This window comes from Garra rufa, chromosome 19, assembly GCF_049309525.1.
Source record: "Garra rufa chromosome 19, GarRuf1.0, whole genome shotgun sequence".
NCBI lineage: Eukaryota > Metazoa > Chordata > Actinopteri > Cypriniformes > Cyprinidae > Garra > Garra rufa.
Window position 1 is genome coordinate 41120928 of NC_133379.1, and position 26174 is coordinate 41147101.

Consider the following 26174-nt stretch of genomic DNA (forward strand, 5'->3'; position numbering starts at 1 on the left):
AAATATATCTAAATATGTATATATAATGAACAGAAAGGTCGAAACTAACGAGTGAGGATTTCTCATGTACATCCACGGGAAAAATATAGGGAATAATGTAAAAGTTCCTGACTCATTAAGTGGGCGGCGGTTGTTTCATTTTCCACTAGAAATAAGTAAGATAGAAAGGTAAACAACGCGAAACGGCTATCAATATGGGCGTGTCGCTAATTAATCAGATTCATTCGACCAGTAATAATTTATAATAATAGTTTATTTATTAGCTTTAAAAATACTTTAGTTATCATTGTATATCTTCAATTTAAATTTAAATTAAAATGTATTTTTCGACCGTAATTAGATATGGCGCTGTCACGTGGTGCCTGTTACTTTTCTCATCGCGGTCGGTTGGTCATCTATGCTGGCAGCATTGATATACATCTTTTTGTACATAATGAAGTAGCGTATTTTTTTGGCACGTCGTGTAAAACTCTTTTGAATTCATATGTTTTAATTGGTTATACTTTCCAGACTCCTCGTGTCTTCTAAAAGCACAAACCCCGTGGTTAGTTTTGAATGGGTTTCTATGGAGGATTGCCTCAGTGAGCCGTCGAGCGCCCCCTGCAGGAAAATACGCTTTGCGTCTCCTTACAAATAGTTGTTTTTATCTCAATGTTTAATGTCTTTCTGAGTCCGGCTGGGTTCCTGACACATGTAAACACTCCCAGTCTGGTTTAGCTGTTCTGTGTCTCTGTTCGTCCTTGTCCTTGTCCGACCCGAACCGAACCGAACCGATCCGGATCATGCGGCTCCGGTCCTGCTGTGTTTACGGTGCGGGAGTGCTCTGCATTCTGCTGTTGATCGCCGGGATTGTGATGGCTTTGACGCAGGTCTTTGAGAAGCTCCTAAACAACAGAATAAAGGAGGTCAGTGTGGGTTCATGTGTTCATTTGTGTTTTCATATCATTTTAATGTTGTATTATTCATATATATGTTGTGACTGTCTATATGTATGTGTTATGCTGTCATTTGAATTTGATATTTATTATATGGGCCATTCTACAGAATTGGTGCAGACTGTCCCACAACCAAAAAACATATTTAAAAAGCATTTAAAGTCGTTTTTAAAAAGCAAGTATTCAAATGTTTACTAAGATCCTTCTATCATCCATTCAAACCCACAAAAACATTTAAAATATCTTTAAGCTTAATATATTTTAAATCATCATTTATTTGGTAGTTTCAATTGGGAGGTGGCTGCCCCATATCCTAACCTTTAGCCTTAAATTTAATCTTATGAAAATTATATTGAAATTTCCATTGTTGTTGTTTTTTTTAAGTATCTTATTGATTATTTTAAAATGTGAGGTTTAATTTTTTCTTATATATTTTCTATGTGAAGTAGGTATTTTCATGTCAGTGCGAAACAGTGTATATATAAACAGTGTATATAACTGCACCCCTACATTTATGATCAGGAAATATTTATTTTTTATTAATAATTAATTATTTACCCAGGAGAATCCCATTGAGACTTCACAGTCTCTTTTTCCAGGGCGACCTGGTTGCACCAAAACAACAAAACCAGCTACAAAACAAAACACAAAACAATTGAGAAAAGTAAGATCAAGCGAAACATGTACAAGACTCCTTCAAAACTGATTCAAAAGATGTTTAAAAGTACCCAGGGATGGCAGAGACTCTAATTTAACTAGTTTGCAGATCATTCCAAGCTCCATAAAAAACAAATTTTCAAAATTTTGAGCAAACTTAATTCTTTGGAACTTAATATTCCTGTGTTCCTTTCTCTCATAGCTACAGGGTGTGAGTAGATAGGCTCTGTCATGTGTTCGAAAGTATGAAAAATCTATGTAACTTTAAGGAATTAAGCCTTACTTAAGCAAATTTTTTGGGGGGGAGTTTTTCCATAACATTTAGTTTTTATATTTATACCACTGTTTAGAACTGTACTATAGCTGACCATATGATGATTAGCATCTTTAAACTAGGTTCAGAACTATCTAAAATTGTCAATACCGTAACATTTGGTGGAGTTTTGGTAATGGCATCTTTGTTTATATGGGTGTTATCCAGTTAAATTGTAGCGAAACAGTCACATCCAAAACATGTCGTCATTGTTTCCGTAGAGACAAAAGGGAATAACTTTTTGCCTTTTACAAAGGAAAATTGGATTCAAAATACAACAAATTTCATAAATCAGACTTGTAATTTTGTTAAAAATGTAATTGTCATTGATTTACCTCTGATTTTTTTTTATAAAATAGCAAAAAAATATATTTACAATGTAGATAACTTTCTGAAATTATATTATGAGAATTAACTGCACAATTACTAGAAATGGGCACCTTAGATATTTTACAATTTGCGTACATACAATTATTTTGGAAAAAGACACATTTTTTAAGACGTTTCCAACCAGTTCTGTAGAATTATTATATCATTATAATTTTCTCCACCATAATATTATGAAACCTTGATATACACCATATTCATTTACAATGGCATTTCAATTCTATTTTTTTGTTTGTTTTTTGTTTAGGGATTAATTAAATAATTAAGGATTATATTATATAATGTTTTATAAAAATTAAAAAATGTATTTTATGTAATATTATAGTATGTATTATATATGTAAATCAAACATTATTATTATTTCTGACATTATTATTATTTCATTTTTTTTAACTCATGATACCATGATAGGAAAAGTTATGATACATTAATATAAATCATATTTATTTACCATGGTGCATGTTCAAAATATGGCATTTTTTATGATTTTTTTTTAAATGTTAGCTAGCATTATGAAATTTCACTTTATACAGTTTAGACTAAACATTTTAGGAGTTTTAAATAATATTGAAATAATAAAATTGCTTTAAATATACTAAAAGGATGGATTTTAGTAGTAATACCATGGTGCTGAATTAATATCATATTCTAACTCCATATGCTTCTTCAAGGAGAAAAATTGCATAAAAATACCACGCCCAGAAAATGCACACAGACTTTTATAAATAAGCACTTGGAGTTGGATATGAAATATGAATCTATAATATTTTGAAGTTGAAGAAAAGCAGCTTTTTATGTGTTTCTCTTCCTAAATTGTTTTGGAAACGATGAGTTTAAATTTGGTTATTTCCATCCACAACTCACTTTCCCTTACAGCAAGTGGTTCTGGAAAATGGAACGGAGGCGTTTTCGGTTTGGCAAGACCCGCCGCCGCCGGTTTACATGCAGTTTTACTTCTTTAATCTGACCAATCCTGTAGAGGTTCTGGATGGAGACAAACCCTTCGTCCAGCAGATCGGCCCGTACACATACAGGTCAGTGATGACACCCCAAACATGTGCTCGTCATGTTTTCCTCTTGATTTGTGACGGACAGGAAGAGGATTCACATGACTTTGTTTTTGCTGTAGCTTTCTCTTGCACAAGTCTGCACAAGTTTCCCTTGATGACACATCAGATGCTCATTTCTTGAAAACCATGTAACACTTCAGGGCCTCTATTTGTTTATCTGAAGCCACTAAGAAAACCCTAGAAACCACATAGCAATCTGAGAGACTTAGATCCTTTAAACTTTGTGCTTTTAAAACTACAGTCGTGGCCAAAAGTATTGAGAATTACATAAATATTGGAAATTGGAAAAGTTGCTGCTTAAGTTTTTATAACAGCAATTTGCATATACTCCAGAATGTTATGAAGAGTGATCAGATGAATTGCATAGTCCTTCTTTGCCATGAAAATTAAATCCCGAAAAAAACTTTCCACTGCATTTCATTGCTGTCATTAAAGGAGCTGCTGAGATCATTTCAGTAATCGTCTTGTGAACTCAGGTGAGAATGTTGACGAACACAAGGCTGGAGATCATTATGTCAGGCTGATTGGGTTAGAATGGCAGACTTGACATGTTCAAAGGAGGGTGATGCTTGAAATCATTGTTCTTCCATTGTTAACCATGGTGACCTGCAAAGAAACGCGTGCAGCCATCATTGCTTTGCATAAAAATGGCTTCACAGGCAAGGATATTGTGGCTACTAAGATTGCACCTAAATCAACAATTTATAGGATCATCAAGAACTTCAAGGAAAGAGGTTCAATTCTTGTTAAGAAGGCTTCAGGGCATCCAAGAAAGTCCAGCAAGCGCCAGGATGGTCTCCTAAAGAGGATTGAGCTGCGGGATCGGAGTGCCACCAGTGCAGAGCTTGCTCAGGAATGGCAGCAGGCAGGTGTGAGCGCATCTGAACACACAGTGAGGCCAAGACTTTTGGAAGATGGCCTGGTGTCAAGAAGGGCAGCAAAGAAGCCACTTCTCTCCAAAAAATAAACATCAGGGACAGATTGATCTTCTGCAAAAAGTATGGCGAATGGACTGCTGAGGACTGGGGCAAAGTCATATCCTCCGATGAAGCCTCTTTCCGATTGTTTGGGGCATCTGGAAAAAGGCTTGTCCGGAGAAGAAAAGGTGAGCGCTACCATCAGTCCTGTGTCATGCCAACAGTAAAGCATCCTGAGACCATTCATGTGTGGGGTTGCTTCTCATCCAAGGGAGTGGGCTCACTCACAATTTTGCCCAAAAACACAGCCATGAATAAAGAATGGCACCAAAACACCCTCCAACAGCAACTTCTTCCAACAATCCAACAACAGTTTGGTGAAGAACAATGCATTTTCCAGCACGATGGAGCAGCGTGCCATAAGGCAAAAGTGATAACTAAGTGGCTCGGGGACCAAAACGTTGACATTTTGGGTCCATGGCCTGGAAACTCCCCAGATCTTAATCCCATTGAGAACTTGTGGTCAATCCTCAAGAGGCGGGTGGACAAACAAAAACCCACTAATTCTGACAAACTCCAAGAAGTGATTCTGAAAGAATGGGTTGCTATCAGTCAGGATTTGGCCCAGAAGTTGATTGAGAGCATGCCCAGTCCAATTGCAGAGGTCCTGAAAAAGAAGGGCCAACACTGCAAATACTGACTCTTTGCATAAATGTCATGTAATTGTCGATAAGAGCCTATGAACCGTATGAAGTGCTTGTAATTATATTTCAGTACATCACAGAAACAGCTGAAACAAAGATCTAAAAGCAGTTGAGCAACAAACTTTGTGAAAACTAATATTTGTGTCATTCTCAAAACTTTTGGCCACGACTGTACTATAAACTTTACATTTTTTAATTGATTCAGGCATAAAACTACTTCAAACTGTAAGCTTTTAAAACTTATAACTGCTTTTAAAACTACTTCAAACTTAAAGCTATTTTAAACTTAAAAGCTTTTAAATTGTTCCAGAATAAAAACCACTTCAAACTGCAAGCTTTTAAAACTTAAAAGTGCTTTTAAAAACTGATTCAAACTTAAAATGTAAAACTGCCTCAAACCTTAAGCTTTCAATACTTAAAGCTGCTTCTAAAACTGCTTTAAACAAAAAACTGCTTTCATAACTTCTTCAAACTTAAAACAGCGTAAAACTTTAAGCTTTTAAATCTTAAAACTGCTTTTAAAAACTGGTTCAAACTTCAAGCTTTTATAACTTAAACCTGCTTTCAAAACTGTTGAAACTTAAACCTGCTTAAAACTGGTTTTAAAACGGCTTCAAACTTAAATCTGTTTTCAGAACTGCTTTAGACTTAAAACTGCTTTCAGAACTGTTTCAAACTTCAACCTTTTAAAACCTAAAACAGCTTTTTAAAAACTGCTTCAAACTTCAGCCTTTTATAACTCAGACCTTGTTTCAAAACTGTTAAAACTTAAACCTGCTTTTAAAACTGCTTCAAACTTAAAACAGATTCGAACCTCAAGATTTTAAAACTTAAAACTGCTTTTAAAACTGTTGAAACTTAAACCTGCTTTTAAAACCGCTTCAAATTTAAAACTGCTTTCAGAACTGCTTCAAACGTTAAGCTTTTAAAACTTAAAATTGCTTTTAAAATGGCTTCAAACTTAAAACTGCTTTAAAAAACTGCTTCAAACTTCAGGCTTTTATAACTTAAACCTGCTTTCAAAACTTTTGAAACTTAAAACTCATTCAAACTTAAATCTACTTCAAATATTAAGCTTTTAAAACAGCTTTAAACTTTAATCTGTTTTTAAAAAGGCTTCAAACTTAAAACTGATTCTAAACTGATTGACAGCTTTTTAAGCTGTCGAACCACTTTTTGCTTCAGTTTTCTCTTGCAGAAGTTTGAGGATACATCAGATGCTCTGTGTTCATAAAAAACACAAACCGCTTCAGATTTTACTATTTATTTATTGTGAAATCACTGTTGTTTGTTTCTGATCTGTTATTTCGAAATTGCTGAGCTCCATGACAATGTTATTTTCAAAAGTCAGTAAGAACTACATTTTCATTTCCTCTTTCAGGGAGTATCGGCCGAAGGAGGAAGTGAAATTTCTGGACAACGGAACTAGAGTGGCGGCTGTCAATCCAAAAACGTACGTGTTTGAGCCCAACATGTCACGCGGATCTGAGGACGACATCGTCCGAACGGTCAACATCCCCGCTGTGGTGAGATTGTGCTCTCTGACCTACTAAAACCACAGAGAAATGAAAGCGTTTCACGTGTTTAATGGGCGAATCTTGTGAAAGCATGTTACATTTCATTTTAAAATCGAAATCAAATAAAAGAAAGTATGCTTTGCATAAAAAAAAATGAAGTGCAAATAGAGACAATTTACTGTTTGCATGTGTTTATGTATGTTCAGACCGTGATGGAAAAATTCAAAGATACCTTCTTGGTCAGTCGCATCATTTCCGACTTGATGAAAGCAAAGGGCATTGGCTTGTTCGGGACATTCAGAGTCGGCGACCTGCTGTGGGGTTATGAAGATCCGCTGCTCAAAGAACTCAAAACATTTGTTCCGGACGACCACTTTGGACTTTTCTACAAGGTTAGCAACAGTGGCATTTGCAGCCAATCATCACTACCACTTAATGTGACTCAAGCACTAACACTAAATGCTAAACCTCAGTCATTTTGCAGCGTTTGTGCTTAAGACATGAATCATTCCTCAAATCATGTGTCTTGTTTGTAAATTTTGATTACGAGGTTCTGCTTCAGAAAGAAAAATAGTTTTTAGTTTTTTATCAAGGAGGCATTGAATTGATCAAAGGTGACAGTAAAGACATTTATAATGTAACAAAAGATTTCAATTTCAAATAAATGCTGTTCTTTTGAACTTTCGATTGATCTGTAAATATCGAAAAATTAAATATATTACAGTTTCCACTAAAACATAGGGCAGCACGACTGTTTTCAACATCGATAATCATCAGAAATGTTTCTTGAGCAGCAAATCAGCATATTAGAATGATTTCTGAACAATCATGTGACACTGAAGACTGGAGTAATGATGCTGAAAATTCAGTTTGATCACAGAAATAAATTGCAGTTAATATATATTCACATAGAAAACAGCTATTTTGAATTTTAATACTGTTTTATTGTTTTTTTTAAACCTTAAAACCGATTCAAACTTAAAACTGCTTTAAACGTAAAACTGCTGCAGCGTTTAGGCTTTTAAAACCTAAAGCCTAAAACCTCTTTTAAAACTGGTTTTAAAATTGCTTTAAAATTGGAGTTAAAACTGTTTTCAGAACTGCTTCAAACTTAAATCTGCTTTCAGAACTGCCTCAAATTTCAAGCTTTTATAACTTAAAACTGCTTTCAAAACTGTTGAAACTTAAAACTGATTTTAAAAACGGCTTTAAACTTCAAGCTTTGTAACTTAAACCAGCTTTCAAATCTGTTGAAACTTAAAGCTGCTTTTAAAACTACTTCCAACTTAAAACTATTTTAAATATAAAAGCTTTTAAATGGCTCCAAATTAAAAACAAAAATTGAAAAAAAAGCTTTGAACTTCAAGTTTTTTAAACTTAAAACTAATTCAAACCTAAAACCACTTCTAAAACTGCTCAAAACTGGTTTTAAAACTGCTTCAAACTTAAATCTGTTTTTAGAACTGCCTCAAACTTTAAGCTTTTTAAAAAATTGCTTCAAAAAACTGCTTTCAAAACTATTAAAACTTAAAACTGATTCAAACCTCAAGCTTAAAACATATATTAGAATTATCCTGCACAATTACTAGAAATTATTATTATAATATTAAATATTTATTATAATAATAATAATATTAATGATATTAATATTATTATATTATTATTTGCAAACATACAATTTTCTGGGAGAAAGACGTTTTTAAGACGTTTCCAATCAATTCTGTAGAATTATAATATCATAGTATTATTATTTAAATACATCATTTTATTCTCGCCTAATATTATGAAACCTTGATATACACCATATTTATTTACCATCATTTATAAGCATTATAATGTAGCGTTATTTAAAAAAAAAATGTTTAGATTAAGGATTATATTATATATATATAAACATTGAAAAATGTATTATTATATGTAATATTATAGTATGCATTATATGTAAATCAAACATTATTATTATTATTTATTTTTGCTAAAACACAATTATAGGGCAGCACAACTGTTTTCAACATTGATAATAATCAGAAATGTTTCTTGAGCAGCAAATCAGCATATTAGAATAATTTCTTAAAGATCATGTGACACTGAAGACTGCAGTAATGTTGCTGAAAATGTACTAAAATAACTTTGAATTGAAATACTGTTTCACTGTGGTTTTTTTAATTATTAAACAAATACATTTTTTGTGTTTCATTCCCATGTTGTTGACTACTTTTCAGAAAAATGGCACAGACGACGGTGATTATATTGTCTTCACGGGGAAGAAGAATTATCAGGACTTTGCTCGTATAGACGAGTGGAACGGACAGAGGTAAAATCAGCAGAAAGCTCAGAGTCTTGTTTAATCTCCAGAAGATTCGTGCATGGATTTGGAACAAGCTGCACGATCAGCATTTGCTCAGCGAAGATTGATTCATAGATTATTTGTTCTGTTTGTCAGTACATTGAACTGGTGGAGCACAGATGGGTGCAACATGATCAACGGCACCGACGGAGCATCTTTCCATCCAGTCATCAAAAAAACAGAGAAGCTCTATATATTCTCCTCTGATCTGTGCAGGTGAGGACATACACACTGATCTGTGCTGCAAACTGATCTTAATTTCACTTAAAAGTAGGCTTAAATGGGTTCAATTGATCAATAGGGCCAGTAAAGACATTTATAATGTTGCAAAAGATTTCTATTTTAAATAAATGCTGTTCTTTTGAACTTTCTCTTCATCTGTGAATCCTAAAAAAATGTAATGTATCACAGTTTCCACAAAATATTGTGCAGCACAACTGTTTTCAACTGATAGTAATCAGAAATTAAGTTTCTTGAGCAGCAAATCAGCATGTTAGAATGATTTCTGAAGCATCATGTGACACTGAAGACTGCAGTAATGATGCTGAAAATTCAGCTGCACATCATAGAAATAAATTACAGATTAACAGATATTTACTTGAATACAGCTGTTTTATATTACAATAATATTTTATAATTTTTCTGCATTTTTTAATAAATAAATTCAGCCTTGGAGAGCAGAAGAGACTCATTAAAAAACATTCCCAAATCTCATCAGCTCATACGTTTTATGGGGCGTTTTCTAAGTCAATTAAAGAAAATTATCGGCCAAATCAGAAGCCTGTGGTACAGTACATACACTGACATTCAAAGGTTTTGGGTATTTTTTCGTAAGAAATTAACACTTTTATTAATCAAGGATGCATTAAATTGATAGAAACATTTCTGATTATTATCAATGTTGAAACAGTTGTGCTGTCCAATATTATTGTGGAAACCATGACAAAACATCACTCAAACTTTGAGATCAGAAAAATACTTTTGTTCAAGGATGCATTAAATTAATCAAAAGTGACATTAAAGACATTTATAATGTCACAAAAATAAATGCTGTTCTTTTAAACTTTCTTTTCATCTGCAAATCCTGAAAAATAAAATGCATCACTGATTCCACATAAAAAAAAAACATTGGGCAGAACAACTGTTTTCAAATGATAATAATCAAAAATGTTTCTTGAGCAGCAAATCAGCATGTTAGAATGATTTCTGAAGGATCATGTGACACTGAAGACTGCAGTACTGATGATGAAAATTCAGCTTTGATCACAGAAATAAATTACAGCTTAACAGATATTCACATAGAAAACAGCTTTTTTTTAATTAGAATAATATTTCACAATTTTACTGTATTTTTGATCAAATAAATTTAGCCTTGATGAGCAGAAGATACTTTTTTCAGAAACATTTTAAAAAATCTTGCCAGACACAAATTTTAAACGGTACAATGTGATGATAATTTAATGAATAATAATACATGATGTATGTTTTAGTATTTATGATAAATAATAACTTTTTAAAAACATTTTCTAAAAGTAAAAATTAAAAATTATTCACTGATTAAAGGTTCGGTTTATAAATGCTTTTATTGCTTCAGTATTGACCATGTTGGGTCTGAACATGTGACCTGTTGCATTGCTTTATCAGTAGCAGAAAACGCTTATGTGTGACCAACAGTGTTGGGGGTAATGCATTACAAGTAACTGGTAAAGTAACGCATTACTTTTTAATTGACAAGAAAATATCTGAGTATCTTACTTCACTAAAATATCTTACTTTTTCAAATCAGTAACGCCAGTTACTTTCCCTCATTTATTGATTAAAAGCTCTCCTGTCCCCATGTGGAGAGAAATAATGAGTAAGATGTTACTTTAGTTCTAGAATAAATGTGAACATGCATTAATTCATCTCACTCACTAAAAAACTGATACAGTATTCCTCAAAAATGAATAAAAACCTGCAATAATTAAATATGTTAAATAATACAAATATCCTTTACACATTTAGTCCTATTTTATAAACCGATGTCTTTGCTTCCAACCTTCAATGATCCAATTCATCCAGACTAATAAACAAAAATTACTCAAGATAATCTAACATTAGTTTTCCGGGGTTTTTTTAATTGCTGAAGAGTTGACTTTTTTTTTTTTTACAGACGTCAATTTACTTTTCTTTAAAGAGGCTTTTGGTGTGAACATGCTTTTACATTTGCCAAAAATATAACTTTTTTTATATTAAAAACAAACAAGCAAGCCCTGCCCAGATTTAAAAAGTAACGCAAAAGTAATGTAATGCATTACTTTCCATTAAAAGTGACTTAGTAATGTAATTACTACTTACTTTTTTAGGGTGTAGCTCAATATTGTAATGCATTACTTTTAAAAGCAACTTCCCCCAACACTGGTGGCCAAGCATTTGTCCTAAAAGAGTGATTTTTGCTTCAGATCACATACTGTATGTGTGTCAAGTGTGTGTGATTCGTCATGCTGCTCTCCGTGGTTGTTTAATTAGGTTTAAATCAGGCCTCTAAACAAGCAAAACTATTCAGGAGATCACAGAAAAACATGTTGTAAAAGAAACTATTCTTCAGCCAGAAATATTTTATAGGGTGGCACAAACAAAGCTTCATTTCTGAGATGTGGGTCAAACTGAAAGACAAATCTGCTTTTCAGAATCAGAGTCATTGCTTGTTTACTTAAATAAGAAACAATCACAGTCCTAATCAGTGTTGGGCAAAGTTACTTTTAAAGGAGCAATTCACTTTCTGAACAAAAATTTATGGATAATGAACTCACCCCCTTGTCATCCAAGATGTTCAATTCTTTCTTCCTTCAGTCGTTAGGAAATTATGTTTTTTGAGGAAAACATTTCAGGATTTCTCTCCAAATAAAGGACTTCTAGGTGCCCCCGAGTTTGAACTTCCAAAATGCAGCTTTAAATGGCTCGAAACGATCCCAGCTGAGGAAAGAAGGGTCTTATCTAGCAAAATGATCGGTTATTTTCTAAAAAAATTACAATTTATATACTTTTTACTTCAAATGCTCGTCTTGTCTAGCTCTCTGTGTACTCTGTGTAGAGATTAAAAAGTATATAAATTGTAATTGTTTTTAGAAAATAACCGATCGTTTTGCTGAATAAGACCCTTCTTCCTCGGCTGGGATCGTTTAAAGTCCTTTGAAGCTGCATTTAAGCTGCATTTTGGAAGTTCAAACTCGGGGCACCATAGAAGTCCACTATATGGAGAGAAATCCTGAAATGTTTTCCTCAAAAAACATCATTTATTTACGACTGAAGAAAGAAAGAGATGAACATCTTGGAAGACAAGGGGGTGAGTACATTATCTGTAATTTTTTGTTCTGAAAGTGAACTCCTTTAAAAGTAATGCATTACAATATTGAGTTACTCCCTGAAAAAGTAACTAATTACGTTACTTAGTTACTTTTCATGAAAAGTAATGCGTTGCGTTACTTTTGCGTACCTTTTTAAATCTGGGCAGATCGTTCGTTTGTTTTTAACATAAAAAGTTTTATTTTTTGAAAATGTAAAAGCCTTTTTGACACCAAAAGCCTCAGAAAATTCCAAAATTACCAAAATTCTAGAACTAAAGTAACATCTTACTCACAATTTCTCTTTTAATCAATAAATGGGGGAAAAAGTAACTGGCGTTACTTATTTGAAAAAGTAGCTTAGATATTTTCTTGTACAATTAAAAACTAATGCGTTACTTTACTAGTTACTTGGAAAAAGTAATATTATTACGTAACTTGCGTTACTTGTAATGCGTTACCCCAACACTGGTCCTAATTAAAGGCGTCTTTTAGTGGTATCAGTGTGTGTTTAATGCATGTTTGTGTTGACAGGTCTATATATGCCCAGTTCGAGTCTGAAGTGAGAGTACGAGGTGTTCCCGGTTTCCGTTTTGTCCCACCCAGTGAGGTTTTCGCCAATCTTACAATTAACCCGGATAATGCTGGCTTCTGCGTGCCGTCCGGAAACTGTCTTGGCTCCGGCCTCCTCAACGTCAGTGTCTGTAAAGAAGGTCAGTGAGAGTTTGAATGCTCTTTGTCAGCTTACAGATGCCGGGACGTCCTGCTAACGTCTGTGTCTTCTCTCAGGTGCGCCTATCATCATGTCCTCCCCTCATTTTTACCAGGCAGATGACAAATATGTACAGGATGTGTTCGGGATGAATCCCAACAAGGAGGAGCACGAGACGGTCATTGATGTCAACCCGGTACGTCTATATAAACGCTGAAAATCATCCTGACTGAAAAACAAAATTGTACACAAAGCTGCACAATCACAACCAGAGAATGCGTTTAATGTTTATGTCAGTTCAGCTGCACTTTTCCAAGTAAGGAATTTCCACTATACACTGCTTGGTGGAAAAAAGAGCAATATAACGGCTGTCATATGACACTTTGTTGACATTTTGTCATTTGACTCTTTGATTGACATCATATGAGCATGTTGCCACCTGTTTATTAAACATTTCCAGTGAAAAAAACAGTAAATGATCCTCTCGACTGATAAACATACACCTGCAGAAAATGCATTTGCTTTAGTATACATTATCTTCAAGCATAAAACCCCTGATTTAACTTAAAGTATAGTGTGCAAATAGCGAGTATAGTGTGTATATAATGAGTATAATGTGCATATAATTAGTATAGTGTGCATATAATGAGTATACATTTAAATAATGAGTATAGTGTATATAATCAGTATAGTGTGCATATGAATGTAGCACTTGTATACAGAGTAAAGTGTGCAAAAAAGAGTATAGTGCATGTGAGAATAGTGTGCATGAATATACATGTATAGAATAAGTACACTGTGCATGTAATGGCTGTATCACTTATGTAGAGTATAGTGTGCACTGTGCATATAATGAGTAGTGTATTTAATGTGTGCATTTGAGTGTAGCACTTATATAGAGAGTACAGTGTGCATATAATTGTGCAAAAAGTAGAGTGTTATAAGTATATACAAAATCGCTGAGTATAGTGTATAAGAATAGTATGTGTGTGTTTGAGTATAATGTGCATATAATTGAGTACAGTGTGTGCATGTGAGTGTAGCACATATATAGAGAATAGCATGTAATGAGTTTAATGTGCATAATGAGGATACATGTCAATAATGAGTAATTTATTTAATGAGTATAGTGTGCATATGAGTGTAGCACTTATATAGATAGTACAATGTGCATATAAGTGTGCAAAAATAGTAGTGTTATAAGTATATACAAAATCAATGAGTATAGTGTATAAGTATAGTGTGTGTGTGTGTGTGTGTGTGTGTGTGTGTGTGTGTGTTTGAGAATAATGCGCATATAATTAATATAGTGTGCATATAATGAGTATACATGCACACAGTAAGTATAGTGTGCATGAGTATAGCATAAGAATACATGTATAATGATTACAGTGTGTGCATGTGTGTTACGACCCATTTAGGGACCAACATAAGAGCCATTCTAAAACCAACAAAAACAACAGTGGCCAGGGCAAAAAGTTAAAAGTTTTATTGTAAAGGTAAAAGACTACGACCAAAACAGAAAACAAAAGGAAATGCACTTGAACTTACATCTTAAATAAGGATTGGTGAGCTAACTAATTTAAACTGCAACTTACTGAAGAGTTAAGAAAACTTCCCATCTACCGAAGAACAAATTAAACATAGCAAAAGTCTTCCGGGTTAGCTCACTTGCCTATGCTTTCTATACACTCTGAATTAACTAAACAAACACTCACTCACCATCCTTAAAAGAAAATAAGGAAAACAAAACCCAAAATCAAACACAAAACAGAGTTCCCAGGGCAAGCCACCATTGAAGTGCCACCAGCAGCTCTTAAATAGGCAGAGGCTTCAGGTGTGTGTGCTAGTCTCCGCCCCCATCCAATTAGTAGCTGCACTCAGGACAGAAACAAAGAGAGAAAGAGCAGGGGCTCGTAACAATGTGAGTGTAGCACATATATAGAGTATAGCATGCATATGTGGCCCTGGACCACAAAACCAGTCATAAGGTTTTAAATTGTAAAGCTCAATAAATAAGCTTTCTATTGATGTATGGTTTGTTAGAATAGGACAATATTTGGCCGAGATACATCTATTTGAAAATCTGGAATCTGAGGGTGCAAAAAATCAAAATACTGAGAAAATCACCTTTAAAGTTGTCCAAATTAAGTTCTTAGCAATGTATATTACTAATCAAAAATTGCATTTGGATAGGTTTACATTTGGAATTTTACAGAAAATCTTCAAATCTTTACTTAATTTCCTAATGATTTTTGACATAAAAAAAATCTATAATTTTGACCCATACATTGTATTTTTGGCTATTGCTACAAATATACCCGTGTGTGTGTGTTTGTGTGTGTGTGTGTGTGTGTGTGTGTGTGTGTGTGTGTGTGTGTGTGTGTGTGTGTGTGTGTGAATAATTAGTATAGTGTGCATGTAAAGAATATATATTCGGAAACAATGAGTATAGTGTGCATATGAGTATGTATATAATGAGTATATGAGTATACTGTAAAAAAGGAGTATACCATGCATATGAGTATACATGTAAAAACTGAGTGTAGTGTGTATATTACAAGTATAGTGTCCATATGAGTATAACATGTATATAATGTGTGTAGGTTGTAAATAATGTGTATAGTGTACATATAATGAGTATAGTTTGTATATAATACATATAGTGTGTGCATAGTGTGTATGCTCATATGTGTATATAATGAGCATTGAGTATATGAGCATGCATGTAATGAATATAGTGTACACATAATGAGTAAAGTGTGCATGTAGTATGCATATATGTAATATAGCATGCATATTATATAGTGTAGCACTTATTTAGAGAGTATAGTGTGCATATAATATATAGTGTATATGACGAATATAGTTAGAGTATATTTTGCATATAATCAGTATACATGCAAACAATGAGAATATTTTATATGACTATAGCATAAGCATACATGTATATAATGAGTATAATGTGTGCATATGAGTGTAGCACTTATACATATACTCATTATAGCATTCATATAATGAGTATATGTATATAATAAATATAGTGTGCATGTAAAGAGTATATACGTAAACTGTGAGTATGGTATGCATATGAGTATAACGTATATAATGTGTATAGGGTGTAAATAATATGTAAAGTGTACATATATTGATGTACCCTTGAATATGAGCATGCATGCAATGAATAAAGTGTACACATAATGAGTATAGTGTGCATATAGTATGCATATATTTAATATAGCATTTATATAATTAATAAATAATGTATAGAGTGTGTATTTATCTGCACTGCCATAAGAGGGCGTCATCACACCACACTCAGGCTTCAAGCCTACAATACTCTTGAGACACAGATCCAGTTTCATTATAAAACTCACGTTTCTGCAATGCAGAGTGAGTGAGTGAATGAATGAATAACAGCATCTATATTTCATTTTTTTACTGACAGAACAAACACATTTTACGCTTGTGTCTGAGTCACTCTCTGATAAAGCAGGTGATGTTAGGATGATGTTATCTGATTTCCCAGCTAGTCCAGACACGTCCTACTTCCTGGCAGACGGTTAGTAATTAAACCGATGGGTGTTTCGGTTATTTTGTGTGTTGTGGGAGTATGTTTAGTTTACAATCAAAGAGATCCTATCAACTAACTTTGTACAAAAGCCTCGAAACGTGTGATAAAATCAAACATGTTTGCATTTATTCAAGCACTAGATTAGTCCAGGAGCATGTTAAATAACTGCTGATGTGTGTTTGATAAGTGCTTTTGCTGCATGACTGGGATCTACATGGATCAGCAGGGTAAAGTTTACTGTGGGTGTGTTTTATGGTGTTTGTATGTTCACAGATTGGAACTGTGCTACAGTAACAGTATCAGAGGGTAATACCACCACGTACCATAGTACTGAATGATTGTTATATATATTGTTATTGTATTTGATTTCCACTGAAGGATAAAGGTTAGTGTCAGGCTTTTTTTTTATGTGCACGTGAATCTCCTCCATTGCTGGGAAGGTGTGTGTTGCTTCATGAAATGTTTTCTCATCAGTTTCCATCATGCCTTTGGCACACAGCGCACCAGAAACTTCCCACTTATTTTGGGTAAATGTTTTTGTGTTTGAACGTTAAATGGGTCGCAGATGTATCGTAAGACACATACGCACACACACACATACGCACACACACACACACACACACACACACACACACACACACACACACACACACACACACACACACACACACACACACACACACACACACACACACACACACCTACCTACCTCTGGATTCATTCGTAGATAAGCAGATACGTTTGAGTGTTAACATACTTTTCACATCCTGAATCAGCCGGTGATCAAAATCCAACAAGGAAATATCTATTCTGTGAAAGCCAGTCTAGCCAGAGTTTTTTAAGTTTCATTTAACCTAAAGGGATAGTGCACCCAAAAATGAAAATTCTGTCATTAATTACTCACCCTCATGTCATTCATATGAATTCGATTTACTTTCTTCATGCATGCTCCTGGTCTTGTGAGCAATGCATTAGTTCATAATAACCGAAAGAAAAAATATGTCCTCTGAGATTTTACATTACTGTTTCGATCATTTAACAACACGTTCAAATTTTGCCGTTTTTTAATGTTGGTTAATAGCCATGTGACACTTGTGAAATTAATTTGAAAAAAAGTCTTTTTTTGACGGTTTTTATTTTAAAATATTTATTTTAATTTTACACTTTTATTATTTCATCAATTTTTAGTTCATGTTTTGTTTTAAGATAATTTGTTATTATTTTATACTGTTTACTTGTTTGTAACACTAAGAAAAAACAATTGGCCACATAGTCCAATAAAAAACCCGGATTTAACTTGCAGTATAGTGTGCAAATGAGTATAGTGTGCATCTGACAAGTATAATGTAAATATAAGGAGTATAGTGTGAATATAGTGTGCATATGATGAGTATAGTGTCCATTTAATCAGTGTAGTGTACATATAGTATGCAGTATATGTAGTATAGTGTGTAACGAGTATAATGGGCATATAAGGAGTATAGTGTGTGTGTGTGTGTGTGTGTGTGTGTGTGTGTGTGTGTGTGTGTGTAGTGTGCACATAACAAGTGTAGTGTGCACATGAGTATAGTGTGCAACTGTGCATATAATGACTGTATTGTGCATATAAGGAGTATAGTATGCATATAATGAGTACAATGTGGAAATAATGAGTATAGTGTGCATATAATGGGAAGAGTGGGGATAAAAGGAGTATAGTGTGTGTGTGTGTGTGTGTGTGTGTGTGTGTGTGTGTGTGTGTAAGGAGTATAATGTGTACTTAATGTGTATTTGATGTGTATAGTGAGCATATAAAAAGTATAGTATGTGTATATAATGAGTATAGTGTGTATATAGTGTGCACTGCATATAATAAGTATAATGTGGATATAACGAGTTTAGTGTGTGTATATAAGGGGTAGAGTGGAGATATATAAGGAGTATAGTGTGTATATAGTGTGCACTGCATATAATGAGTATAGTATGCATATAATAAGTATAATGTGGATATAACGAGTTTAGTGTGTGTATATAAGGGATAGAGTGGAGATATAACAGGGTTTCCACGGGGCATTAAAAAGCATTAAAAGTCATTAAATTGATTTTGCGAAAATTAAGGCCTTAAATGGCATTAAAAAGCATTAAATTGTTTTATATGGGCATTAAAACTTAAGATAGTGTTGAAGAAACAAATATTAGCAATTTATCTTGAATGTAGCCTGTATAATTAATAACTTTGATTCACTGTCGCAAAGTATGATAAACACAGAACGAGTTTGGTAATTGCTTCTGGCCGCTCCAAAATTGTGTGACAGACGTTTTAAGAGCGACCGACTGTAATGTGGAGGGGGAAAAATAAAGCAGAAAAATGGGAAAGTGCAAATTCCAGAAAACATGGCTGGATGATGAACAATTTAGGACATGGTTGCTTCCTGTTGAAGGTCAAAATGGAGAAGGATTTTGTAACATTTGTAAAAGTGTGTTTAAGTTGGGTTATAATATACATGCATTCATACACAGGCGTGTTAGTTCCCTTTCGGGAACTCCACACTGCGTCATCAACGCTTTGGGGAATGCCATTGGCGAGTCCGCCTCTGAATCAGTCTGTAGCCAATAGGATGACGGGAGTGACGTCACCAGGGGCGGTGACGTAGGCGACCAGGAAGTATATAAGCATGTGCGTTTCAAACCGGCTTCAGCTTTTGTCATTCAGCGAAGCGCTCTGTGTCTGTTTGTCTGTTTCATTCCACTGCTTTTCTGTGCCAGTTTGCACAACTTTTATTTGAGTGGATATGTTACCAACTTAGAAAGGGGGAAAAGTATTTCTAGCGGTTTAGCAGCCTCACAGACAGTGTGTCCCTCCCTGCCGGCAGAGAAAGCTTTCTGCTGGTGGGGATACACGCAGTCTGTGTGTGGCTGTGTGGGTGCGGAGCATGCTCAGTCAGCCCTTGAGGGGGCTGGCTGTTTGCGGTGTGAAAGCGCGCTTTCCACTGCACATACTCCGTTCTCAGAAGACTCTCTTTGAGGAGGGAGTTTTCACCAGCGTTCTTCACGGGTCTGGCCCCGCTTCCGCAAAAAAGGCGGAGCGGCAGCTGCACTCGTGTGGTTCGCAGCTCGATCTGTTAGAGGGATGGAGACGGGTAATCCCCTATCTCCTCCCCCGCATAGCAGATCGGACGATCTCCTACTGGATGAGGAAGCCCGCGCTGCGGTTCTTCCTACCAGAAAGAGGTCTCAACGTTTCTCTTGTCTTCCTCCGAGGAGGTTGATGTGGAGAACGTTGTCAAAAGTATTCAACCGCCCCCCGATTGCCTCAATGTTAGGAGCTTTGGAAGTACTGAATAAAGCGATGGCCAATCCAAATAATAAAGTAATTATTTTTTACCACTGCTTTAGAGATGAGCCGTAGGAAAGCAAACTATTTGTTTTCTTCGGACTAAGATCTGCACTTCCAAAAAGGAGCCTTTTTGTTTTTTCCCAATCTACACAGTTAAAAAGAAAATCACTGTTTAGATCGGAAAAATCCAGTTTAGCCCGCTCTTCACCCCCTTTTTTTGAATAGTTTACTATTAATAATGGGGGCTGAATGAGCACGGGTATAAGATGGTGCCGGGGGTTGAACAGACGCTTACGAGCTATCTGTCACCCAGTCTGGCATCATCACTGGAAGCTCCGTCTTTGCTTTCCAGGCCACATGTATATAATACAAGTCTGATGTGCAAAAGTACACGTGCCGGATGCTGTACGGGAGCAGTAACCGGCCGTGTATCAGCTCCTTACATAAAAGGCTCTTAATGGAGCGTTGCAGTCCGTTTTTCCTCCGGTAATACCTAGAGGACGGGGTTAGCAACATTCCTGACCGGGGGCTTCAAAAACTAAAGCCCGATCTGAGGGTCGTGCTCCAGTCTGAGAGGTCCTCGGCTAAAACAGGGAGATCTGTCAGCCAACCCTGCTTGTGTTACAGGGCGCGGCAATCTCCCGCGAACATTATTCTCTAGTTTTTCCGCCCGGAAACGTAGCGGAGCTAGAGAGTTCGCCACCCCCACGGGGGTCTTTAGAGGGATTAATTCAGATGCTTCCTGCCAGCGAGCTGTTACAGGGCACTGAATTAAAAACCCTAGGTAGTACCAGAAACCAGTCTGTGAGGCTGGTTCCCCTAGTAGAATTTCGAGCAGCGTGAATACTACTGCTGAATATATCTACATGGGACCTGCATATGGGGCGTTTTTATTACTACTACCCAGAGCAGGGTCTGGTTATCGATGGAGGGACAACTGGCAGCCAATTGCTGGTTTTGGAAGCCCGCTAGGCGGTACTTCCTCCAGCAAATGGCCCTCAGTGCTCCGTTTATCCTCCTCTGAGGAAGTGGATACGGAGAGCGTCACCGACGTTCCGTTCCCTCAATCGCCCGCACTTGCAGCTGCAGGTCAGGTGTCTCCTGCCGGTTCACCGTTACAGGGCACCGAGCTGTAAGCTCAGGGCAAAATAGAGGCCAGTCTCGAGAGGCTGGTACCCTCAGTAGAACTTCTGGCAGCGTTATTACGACTGCCGACAGTATCTACGTGGGTCCTGCGTTCTGTGAAGAAGGGTTACTATATCTAAAGAACCCTCCTTCAACGCGGGGCTTCCACCGAGGTGGGCTCCGAGCAGGCTCTAGACAGGGACCATCGAGGTGGTCCCTCTTCATGAAGGATGGGGGGCTACGGCCCTTCCTAGATCTCAGACAGTTGAATCTTTCAGTCAGAGTAACTGAAGTTCAGACTGGCGGTTACGTCACAAATCAGGTCCGAGGACGAATTTGTCACGATAGATCTAAGAATGTCTCCATCCTTCCTCAACAACAGCAGGGAGCTCTTCTTTCAGCCTAGCACTCTCCCCCCCGAACTTTCGCAGAGGGTGTGGATGCGGCTCTGGCTCCTCCATGATTCCAGAGCATCCATATACTCGACCACTGTAAGCCAGGCAGCATCGAGGTGCTGCTCTCGCTCACATGAAAGAATTGGGGTTGAGACCCAACGCCAAGAAAAGTGTGCTGTCTCCATTACAGAGAACCACTTATCTATGTGTCGTATGGGATTCGACCACGATGCAGGCACGGTTGTCTCCTGCTCGGATCGAGTCGATCCTTACTGCAGCAAATGCGGTCAAGCTAGGCCTGTCACTCACTGTCAAACAGTTTCAAGTACTGTTAGATCTTATGGCAGCAGCAGCCAACGTGATACCTTTTGGCCTGCTGCACATGAGGCCGCTACAGTGGTGGCTCAAGACCAAGGGATTTTCCCCGAGGGGGAAATTCATTCCGCAAGTTCAAGGTCACGCGGCAATGCCTACGTGCCCTGGACATGTGGAGGAAATCTTGGTGTTTTATGAGAGCAGACGTCCTGTCGAGGCAGGGGCCAAGGCCCGGGGATGTATGCTTCACCCAGAATGAGTGAAGCAGAGTTAGAGAGTGTCTGGCCAGATTCAGGGGACTCATTTGCGACTCATGAGACTTCGCAATGACCCCTCTGGTGCTCTCTACTGCTTCCAGCTCCTGCGGGACTGGATGCTATGGCACAGACATGGCCGAGGCCTTGTCTGTACGCCCTTCCCCCTGATCGTTCTACTCCCTGGAGTTTTTGAGGGTGACCCCTGAGGGGGCACATCTCATGGAGACCGGTCTCTCAACCGAGGTTGCTGAGACCATCCTTTTTACTCCAGAGCTCCCTCTATGAGGAAGTCCTATGGCCTTAAGGGAAAGTGGTTTACTGCGTGGTGTAACCAGCACCAAATATGACTCAGCTTACTGCCCAATTGGTACAGTACTGAAGTCGCTGCAGTCTCGCTTTCCGCAGGGTTGACCCACTCCACCCAAAAGGTGTACGTGGCGGAATTACTGGCCTTCCACGCCCCTTTTCGGTGCTTGTCAGTGGTTAGAATCCCCTGGGTCATACGCTTTCCTCCAACAGTGCACTCAAGAGCAGATGCCCGGCTGAGGCTCGGAGAATGGAATGCTTCACCCCGAGGGGTGAAGCAGATATGGAGAGTGTTCGACCAGGCTCAGGTGGACCTTTTGCGACTCAACAGACATCGCATGGTCCCCTCTGGTTCTCTCTAGTGCCTCCAGCTCCTTTGGGACTGGACGCCATGGTACAGACGTGGCCGAGGCTCCAACGAGTCAGTCTACTGTCAGTCTACTGTTAGTAGCCCCAAACTGGCCGACCCGAGTATGGTTCTCGGACATCATAGCCCTCCTAGACGGCTCTCCCTGGGAGATTCCGATCAGGAGGGATCCCCTTTCTCAGGCTGGGGGCGCAATCTGCCACCCCCACCTAGAGAAGTGGAAACTATGGGTGTGGCCCCTGAGGGGGCGCATCTCATAAAGTGAGGTCTCTCAACCGAGGTTGCTGAGACCATCCTTCACTCTAGAGCTCCCTCTACAAGGAAACTTTATGGCCTAAAGTGGAAACTTTTCACTTCATGGTGTAGAGAGCGACACGCTGACCCAGTTCACTGCCCGGTTGGTACAGTGCTGGAGTTCCTGCAGTCTCGCTTCTCCACCGGGATAGCCCACTCCACCTTGAAGGTTTACGTGGCGGCTTTATCGGCCTTCCACGCCCCTCTTGGTGGCGTGTCAGTGGGTAAGAACCCCCTGGTCATACGGTTCCTTCGCGGTGCACTCAGGTTGAGGCCTCGGGTGAACCCTAGAATCCCCACGTGGGATCTCGCTGTGGTACTTGAAGCCCTCTGTAGGCCTCCATTCGAGCCCTTAGAGGAGATTTCAGATCGCTTCCTTACTATTAAGACGGCGCTGCTGTTGGCTCTTACTTCTCTGAGGAGAGTAGGAGACCTTCAGGCCCTTTCAGTGGCCCCTTCATACATTGACTTTGCGCCCGGTTTGGCCAAAGCATTCCTCTACCCTAGACCCGGGTACGTACCGAAGGTACCGACAGCAGTACCACAGCCAGTCACCCTGCAGGCCTTTTACCCTCCTCCTTTCGTGGAGAGCGACCATCGGAAGTATAATTGTATGTGTCCAGTGCGAGCATTGGACACATACGTCCACAGAGCTGCCCTGTGGCGGAAATCAGAGCAACTGTTGGTCTGCTACGGTCCCCCTAAGAGGGGGCTCCCTGCAACCAAACCCACTATCAGTAGATGGATCGTAGATGCCATAACTACAGCTTATGAGTCCTCTGGCCTCCCATCACCGATGGGCGTCAAGGCTCACTCTACTCGAGGCTTGGCGGCCTCGAAAGCTCTGATGGCAGGTGTCCCCATCCAGGACATCTGCAGTGCGGCGGGTTGGTCTACACCTTTGACCTTCGTTAGGTTCTACGAGCTAGACCTACGAGCCACTCCAGGCTCCTCTGTCCTGAGCTGACAGGAGTTATACCTCGTGAGCCTGAGGGCCGAGGTAGAAGTTCCCTCTTCGCTGGGTACCCCCCAGGCAGAGATGTAATTTCGCTCGCGTCCTGGCAGTTTCCCAGGCGGAGCCCATGCCAGTGCCCTGGCCACAAGTTTCCAGGCACTACTTGTGTCCCTCTTGTCCGGGTGCGCCCCGACAAAGGACTATTGTCTCCTCGTGTGCCCGAGGGCCGAGGACGACTCCTTCCTCTCGGTCTGGTTGGTCACCAGACAGAGGCCTCCACCTCGTGTGCCCGAGGGCCGAGGTGTTCTTGCATTCCCTCTTCGCTGGGCACGTCCCAGGCAGAGATGTAATTCTACTCGCGTCCTGGCAGTTTTCCAGGCGGAGCCATTCCAGTGCTCTGGCCAGAAGTTTCCAGGCACCACTTGGGTCCCTCTTGATCCGGGTAAGCCCCGACAAAGGACCATCCTTTCTCCTCGTGTGCTCGAGGGCCGAGGAGAACCCCCTCTCTGGCTGGTGACCAGACTGGGGTGTATGACCAAAATCTCGTGAGCCCGAGGGCCGAGGTTTATCCCTCTTCGCTGGGTACGTCCCAGGCAGAGATGTAATACCGCTTGCGTCCTGGCAGTTTCCCAGGCGAAGCAACCTGGTGTTCTGGTACCCCCAGACACCTCTTGTCCCTCTACGTCTGGCTGGTCCCCAGACAGAGGTGGACTCCTTTCCTCGTGTGCCCGAGGGCCGAGGCGGATCAGATCCCTCTTCGCTGGGAGTTTCCCAGGCAGAGATGTAATACCGCTTGCGTCCTGGCAGTTTTCCAGGCGGAGCCAATCCAGTCCCTCCTGTGCTGGCTGTTCCCCAGACGGAGTTTTGGACTATTTCCTCGGTGTGCCTGAGGGCCGAGGTTCTCATCATTCTTCCTCTTCGCTGGGTGCGTCCCAGGCAGAGATGTCATCACACTCACGTCCTGGCAGTTTTCCAGGCGGAGTTCTTCTGGTCCCTCTTTGCTGGTGTCCCCAGACTGAGCGACCACTTTCCTCGTGAGCCCGAGGGCCGAGGTATATACCATCTCCCCTCTTGCTCTGGCATTTATCCCGGACAGAGGTGTAATACTTCTCCTGTCCTGGCAGTTTCCCAGGCGGAGAACCATCAGTGCCCCTCAGGTAAGTATCTTCTGGCACTGCCCTCTCGTTCTGGGCTGGTCCCCCAGACAGAGGGATATTGTCTCTCTTGTCCTGGTAACCCCAGGCAGAGAGCTCTTCCTGGCCTGATCCACCAGAAGCAACGCTTTCCTTTTTCCTTTCCCAGACAAACACCACTGGGCAGGAACTTGGAATTATGGATAGTTGGTATATCGTTCCCCAAAGCATTGATGACGCAGTGTGGAGTTCCCGAAAGGGAACGTCCCAGGTTACGTATGTAACCCTGGTTCCCTGAGGGAACGAGACACTGCGTCTCTGACCATAATTCCCGCATTCCTGCCGCGCTTCGCTTCATTCCTGGAAGCTGAAGCCGGTTTGAAACGCACATGCTTATATACTTCCTGGTCGCCTACGTCACCGCCCCTGGTGACGTCACTCCCGTCATCCTATTGGCTACAGACTGATTCAGAGGCGGACTCGCCAATGGCATTCCCCAAAGCGTTGATGACGCAGTGTCTCGTTCCCTCAGGGAACCAGGGTTACATACGTAACCTGGGACGTTATTGGTTGCGTATGGCATTAAAAAAGGGCATTAAAAGGCATTAAATAAGATTTGAAAATCCTGCAGAAACCCTGTATCAGGAGTATAGTGTGTATATAACAAGTATAGTATGCATATAATAAGTATATTGTGGAAAATAACAAGTATAGTGTGTATATAAGGGGTAGAGTGAGGATATAAGGTGTATAGCGTGTATTTAAGGAGTATAATGAACATGTATAGTGTGTGTATATAACAACTGTAATGTGTATTTAATGTGAATAGTGTGCATATAAGAAGTATAGTGTGTATATATGAGTATAATGTGAATATGAGGAGTATATGTGCATACAATGAGTTTATTACTTTTTTATATTAAAAAAATATATTTTAATTTTAATTTTAGCTTCTCATCATCTCACAAATTGCCAGGGATTTGTGAAACTCCGTGTTGGATAATGTTAACCAGTAGTCAGATGGTTATTTTTGCATCGTTTCTGATGTTTTGTGTGTGTGTGTTTGTTCTCAGCTCACTGACTGTTGCTTCGGGGTGCAAAGCGTGTTCAGGTGAACGTCTACCTGCAACAGATCCCAGCGTTCAGGTGAGGAGTTAGTTTAGCATGAACTGCTAACATTTTCCTCCAGAAAATAGAAAGATCTAGAAGTAAAGTGGCTACACACACCCCTGTTAAAAGCACAGATCCAATATCG

At 38.8% G+C, this 26174-nt stretch overlaps 2 protein-coding genes across 2 annotated transcripts in view; both read left to right on the forward strand.

The window, feature by feature from the left end:
- Window positions 1-265: 265 nt before the first annotated feature.
- Window positions 266-16750, forward strand: LOC141292117 (lysosome membrane protein 2-like). The gene is made up of 9 exons (XM_073824072.1): window positions 266-905; window positions 3169-3326; window positions 6365-6509; window positions 6707-6892; window positions 8723-8814; window positions 8944-9063; window positions 12705-12883; window positions 12960-13078; window positions 16730-16750. The coding sequence occupies exons 1-9, from the start codon at window positions 783-785 to the stop codon at window positions 16748-16750; spliced, it is 1143 nt and encodes a 380-aa protein (XP_073680173.1). The 5' UTR covers window positions 266-782.
- A 3888-nt stretch (window positions 16751-20638) lies between these two features.
- Window positions 20639-26174, forward strand: part of LOC141292118 (WD repeat-containing protein 91-like) — a 14217-nt gene continuing 8681 nt past the window's right edge. Inside the window, exons 1-2 of the mRNA XM_073824073.1 lie at window positions 20639-20904; window positions 25993-26065. Coding sequence (XP_073680174.1) covers window positions 20639-20904; window positions 25993-26065 — 339 coding nt within the window. The remainder of the gene's footprint in view (window positions 20905-25992; window positions 26066-26174) is intronic.